This window comes from Galeopterus variegatus, unplaced genomic scaffold, assembly GCF_000696425.1.
Source record: "Galeopterus variegatus unplaced genomic scaffold, G_variegatus-3.0.2 Scaffold558, whole genome shotgun sequence".
Taxonomy (NCBI): domain Eukaryota; kingdom Metazoa; phylum Chordata; class Mammalia; order Dermoptera; family Cynocephalidae; genus Galeopterus; species Galeopterus variegatus.
Window position 1 is genome coordinate 857,361 of NW_007726669.1, and position 6,246 is coordinate 863,606.

Here is a 6,246-nt window from a genome sequence, read left to right on the forward strand (position 1 = left end):
CACAGGATGCACAAAAAGAGTGCGGGTGGGAGGATCAGCTGAGAGAGGACTGGGGTGGCCACAGGTCTTGCCAGAAGGTGGCAGTCCTGTGCATGAGGAAGGAATTAGGCCAAAGGTGAGGAGTAGGTATGGTAAGGATCAGAAACTAGAGAGTATTGTGGAATAAATCTGGAGGAGATCCCAACATGTATGGGTCACCATGACACGTGCTGGGTCCTTTCATGCGTTGCCTCATTTAATACTGTGATACTTTAGTGAGGTGAGAATGTTGTACTGAAGAAGAAACAGGCTTCTCCCAGCAGATCTCACAGGGGCAAGTGGGGAACAGCATAAACCTATAGGGAACAATACTAAAGTGAAGAATTGGGGGAGATACAGTAAGATCACGAATAAGGATCTGCTGAAATCTGGAATATATCCATCTTTTGAAGATTTAACAGTTTTTAAAACCTTAACATGCAAAAACCACACAAACACTTTATTTATACTTAGACACGTAGTCCTCGTTAGTCTCCTCTGGTCTCTTGCAGTCATCTCAAGTCTTTCCTTGTGTTTCAGGACCTTGACATTTTTGAGGAGTACCGGTTAGGTATTTTGTAGACTGTCCCTCAACTTGGCTTTGTCTGATGTTTTTCTCATGATTGGACCGAGCTTCTGGGTTTGGGGAAGAAGACCACAAAGGTGAAGCACCTTCTTGTCACACCATGTCAGGGAGTATGCCACATCAACGTGACTTATTACAGGTGGTGTCCACCTTGACTGCCTGGTTAAGGGAGTCTGCCAGGCTCTCCACTGTAAAAGTACCAATTCTCCATTCCCATGCTCTGTTCACTACAAGTGAGTCACTAAGTTCAGTCTGTACTTAAGCAGAGAGGAATTAATTGCCACCCCTTGGAAGAGGGGCAGTAATAATCCAACACTAAGTCATTTATTTTGTTGCTTAAATTGTTCCAGCTTTGGCCATGGGGAATTGTTTCTGGTGGGCTTCTGTGTCCCTTTGACATGCCCCCATCCTTTTTGAGCCCTTGCTTACTTTCTTGCACTACAAGAAGATGGTCTAAGCTCATCTTTTACCTTCTCTGCCCCAGCCCCAGAATCATCTATTTCACCAAGCAGACTTGGTTCCTTTCGTTGGTTTAGAAAGCAAGATCTGGGTGCTGGGTGTGCTTGTTGCCACTGGGTGTTGCTGCTTCTAGGCCCCCTCTGTGGACAGAGCTAAGAAATGTATGTGTGTACTCTAACCTGTGTGTCCACACGTCTGTATAGTTACTTCTGTATCTCTCCATCTTTATGGATATTAAGCTAAGCATGGGTTCCTACTGATGTCTTCAACTAATCCAGCAACACGAGGTTCACACTGGCCTTCCCCTCTTGCTTTTCTGTAACTTCTCTCCCCGACAGTGAGAAACCTGGCTTATACCATCCATCGTCTACTTGGTTGTTCAGCCCCAGTATACATGTAAAGCAGATTCCAAATCATTAACCCATATCCCTGTAAGAAACAAATTTGCCAACTATGGTACAGCATTTATGTATTGTTACTGTTGTCTGCTTCATGGTTTCCAGTCAAACACCAATTTCCAAAACTACTTAGGTTACTTCCTCAAACATTAGCTCACCACTCTTTTGAAGATTTTTTGAGTTAAAGCAGGCATTGATAGTTTTAAGGATATTTCCAGATACTCACCTGCCATATATACTGTATTCTGTACTTCTTAGTCATCTCAAATCTTAGCACTGCCCCAGGGTATAAACATTTCCAAACCATTAAACAAAGGGAACTTGAAATTATGTATAGTTATTGAGAATGAGTCTTGGATTATAAATCCTTTTGGAAATCAGATGGTTTGCAGGGTTTTACTTTTAATAAAATTTCAGGAGACTAATGGAATTATTGGCTGATGGTTATAAAGCATTGGTGATAGATTACTACATGATTCTTGATATACAACTAGGCAAAAATTGAGGTCCACTTTTAACAAAACTTCCATTCCTATTTACTTATTTGGCTGGGATTTCTCAGCACTTACAGCTTTCAAAAAAAAAAGAAAGAAAAATGGAAGAGAGTCAGTGTTGAACCTTATTTATTCTAGCAAGAAATTAGCATTCATCTATGAATACTGAACCAATGAAGCATAGGGAGCCCATCCAGATTTTTAAGAGATGAATTTCCAATACAGTTTTACTTTTAAATTTATTAAGTATGTATCAATATTGTGATATATTTTGATTGTGTACTACTAGTGATTTTAAAAATTCAGAAAAAATAAGATCCTATGATCAAGAAATATAAATTTCCATTTACTGTATATACTTCCTTCAGAGCAGTATGATAGGGTGATCAATAAGACTTTAAGCATGAAAAATATTACCTTGGGACAAAATTCTATCAGGAAAGTGGGATGGAGATAGATTTCAAGGAGAAAGAGTAATGATGTTAATTTTCTGATTCTTAAAGAGCTTTTTTTTGTTTGTTTTGATGGAAGATGGTGGGTATATCGCCTTGGTATTTAGATTCCACTGGATGTTTTACTTGTTTCAATATTTAAAATTGCTGAAAACTACATCCTTTCCGACTACAGGAACACATAATGAAACATTCTAGATAGCAGCCTGATGTGCGAATCGGGAATGGGTCAGGGGGCATGTTTGCAGACCACTGGGCAGCAGCCAGTTTTGTAAGAGGACCCGGTGGAAGGCCAAAGAGTAGGCCAAGGTTCCAGTCTCACTTCCACCTCTTGGCGGTATTTGAGACCTTGCACAAGAAACACTTCACGTGTGAATTCAGCTGATTTGTGAAACTGGAAGACTCCTACCTTGCAAGGTGGTTGTAAAGAAGAGCTAACGTGCGAAGCATCTGGCACACCGTAAACAGTGGAGTACTGTGCAAAGGAGTTCCGACCCAAGGCAAAGAGAGGTGAGTGACTCAGTGGGGTCTCCATACTCCCTGGCCTCTGACCCCTCCCAGAGGTACGCAGTGTAGACCAGACCTTTCACGGCTCGGGCCCAGAGCCCCTCCAGCGTTCCCTCGTGCGGCTCCGCCCCGGCTGCCGGGAGGCGCAGCGGCCGCAGGGACCTCGATCCCCCCGGGACGCTTCGCTCGCCCCGCGGAGCCGGCAGAGCAGGTATACTGCGGCGGGCAGTCCTAGACCTTACCGGGACCTGCCCCAGGGCTCCGGGAGCCGCCGGGGAAAAGGATGGAGTCGGGCGGGGAGCGGCGGAGGAGCCTCCTGGCGTCCAGGGCCGGGGCGCGCGGGTCTCCATGGCAACACTGCACGCGCAGAGCTCCAGACCCGTGAGCTAGCTCCGCTGCCCACACCGGCCGCTCCCCGGGGAGAAGGATTTTCCCTAAACCTGGGGGCTTCCACCCCCTGTGACACTTAGGCGGGAGGGTCGAGGACCCTGAGTTCCCGGAATGGTCACCTCGAGCCCCTATCCAGCATCCGCGTTCCTCAGAACCGGGTCTTTGGGTGTCCACGGCCTCTACTGTCTGTGGAGCTGGTTCCCAGCCGCAGGCGACCCAATCGTACCCGTTTCCTACCCTGATTTAAATTATTCGAAAACAATCCGCTCACCCTGTTTTTAAAAACCTGCATTATGCTCTAACTGTAGCATAAAGGGGAAATAGAAGGAAAGCAATTTATAGTATACATTTCAGTCTGTAAATACTTGGCCCTTCTATACTCGTAACAGCAGTGAAGTAGCCAGGTGCAGGCGCCTGGGCACAGTCACCTGAACATGACGGCCGCAAATGCAGATTGTCTCCGGTACCAGGGGCAGCCTGGCCAGTGGAGGGAGCGATTTTCCAAAATGGTGAACAATTCTTGGTAAAGTTCCAAGCATAGCTAAGTGTAATAATGTAAGCCTTGATTTACATGTAAGCCTTGACTTACATGTAGTTGCATTCCTAGAAAAATTCAGTGTTAATTAAAACCGCAAAAAACACTTTGTATTTAGATGTAAAATAGAGTTTGGTTTTAGCCGCAGGTAGTTATAAACGAATTTTTCCACGCGTGTGAATGTACCGGGAGACTTTCCAAGGTTGTGGGGCCGCGGGATAATCCTTTATTGTGCGGGGCCGTCCCTCCCGTCGCAGGATCTTAGCATCCCGGGCCTCCACCACGTCTAAATGCCACGTCTCTGGATCTCTGGGGAGTACAGAACACCGCCCCCACCCCAAGTTTCCAAAACGTCCCCTAGGGGGCAGTACCTACCCCCCTAGAAAGGCTGGACTCAACCAGCGTAAGGACGTTCCTGCTTTATGGAGATGCCAAGCACCAGGCATGTATTTCCTTTCATTCTCTGAACAAGCTCTCGAAACAGGTACTATTTCCATTTTAGAAATTAGGAAAGGGAGGTTTTGCGAGGATAAGTGACACAACGGTAGGTGTGTATCAAAGCTGAGCTACAAACCCAAGTCTGACCTGGGAGCCCAGCAGGAAGCTCTGCCTCAGTTTGGTTACCTGTGGCCGGCAACAGGTGAGTTATTTGACTCTGTCTTGGCAAGTCAGGAAGGAAAGTTTTAGCAAAATGAGTTCTTTTACATTTTAGTCATCAATTTTCTGACGTTCTTAAGTCTTTATGAGAAGTGTGTGATAAACTTTCTCTACTCTAATTCCAGGAGACCATGGATAAATATGATGTGATTAAGACTATTGGGGAAGGTGCCTTCGGGAAAGCATATCTGGCTAAAGGCAAATCAGATAGCAAGCACTGTGTCATAAAAGAGATCAATTTTGCAAAGGTAAATGAAGAAGTTCAAATTTCTGTTAATTTTTCGCTGGCTTTTAATCCAATACGAAAGGAAACTTTTTTTTACAATTATGATTTTAAGCCTTAGCTGATTCCTGCTCACTCCACCTGGTAAGTCCATTGTCCAAACAGCAACCAATGATCTTATTTTTAAAAAAGGGAGGAAAGAAAAAAAAAATAAGATCATATCCCTGTGACTCCTGTCACACACCTTGGGAGGTCTGTAAGGCCCTATGAGATGCCACCCTCCTCTATTGCTCTGTGGTGTCCTGGGTTGCTGCAAAACCTTCATCTCTCCTTGTTCAGGTCGCCTCCACAAGGGAGCCCCCAACTTCAATCATACCTCATCACACCTCCCTGGTTTATCTTCTTAATACTTTGCTTTCTGATGTCTTCTTTAGCTTGTTGTCTGTCTCCCTCAGCATGCAGAACAGTGCCTGGCACAGAACAGGTGCTCAAAAAATATTTATTGAATGCATTGAATGACTTGTGGACAACCATGTATCATTGTTAGCCTAATGATTTTGGAGAATAAATGTATTTAAGGAGGAACCATTTTTGTTAAATTCACCTTGGTCAGTGCTTATGTCAACCTCTCTAGTGATATGTTCATTTCAAACTATATTGGAACAATAATGTCTATTGTATGCTAGAATTAATTTTAAAACAAATCTTGTTGATCACCTTCTAGAGGATTTATAAATGAAAGTAGCATAAAAAGTTCCATACAAAGAACATGCAAAATGGATTACCCAAGTTGCACAATGCGAATGTACTTAATGCCATTGAATTATCAATTAAAAATAGTTAAAATAGTATAAATTGTTTATATATATTTTACCACAATAAAAACTTGCAAAAAAAACCCCAACCAAAACTACCCAAACTTCCATTGAAGTTCATGGGTATACTATTAGCTTTAGGGATAATGGTTTATTTACCAACATAGGTCTCTTTTCATGGATCCATGGCATATTTCTAATAATGTCCTCTTATTCTAGTGGCCTGTCATAACTTCCTCCCATGACATTATTCTACTCATTCTCTTGTTTATCTGACTGCTCTTTTTCAGGCCTGTCTCCTCATCCTCTAAATGTCCCCAGCCATCTGACCTTTGCTGACCTTCTCTTTCTGCAGTTGTCACCTAGCAGTCACCTCAATTCAATGTTTACCACTAAGCAGATCACTCTTGAAACCCTCTCTCCAGCCTTGATATCTTCCTGTGCCCTAGTTCTGCATTTCATCTGCCAGCTAGATATCTTCGAGTAATATCTGTGATAGTAATCTATCTCTATGTAACATATTACCCCAGCGTGGCTTAAATGATAAACACTTAATATCTTGCAGTTTCTGTGCATCAAGAAGTCAGGGCGAGCTGGCTGGTTAGCTCGGTTGGTTAGAGCATGGTGCTGAGAATGCCAAGGTCCAGGGTTTGACCCTGTGCCAGCCAGCCATCAAAAAAAAAAAAAAAAAAAAAAATTAAGGGGGGGGGGG

At 43.7% G+C, this 6,246-nt stretch overlaps 1 protein-coding gene across 1 annotated transcript in view; it reads left to right on the top strand.

The window, feature by feature from the left end:
- Nucleotides 1–4,627: 4,627 nt before the first annotated feature.
- LOC103588353 (serine/threonine-protein kinase Nek5-like) overlaps nt 4,628–6,246 on the top strand; it is a 36,894-nt gene continuing 35,275 nt past the window's right edge. The window contains exon 1 of the mRNA XM_008570023.1: nt 4,628–4,744. Coding sequence (XP_008568245.1) covers nt 4,628–4,744 — 117 coding nt within the window. The remainder of the gene's footprint in view (nt 4,745–6,246) is intronic.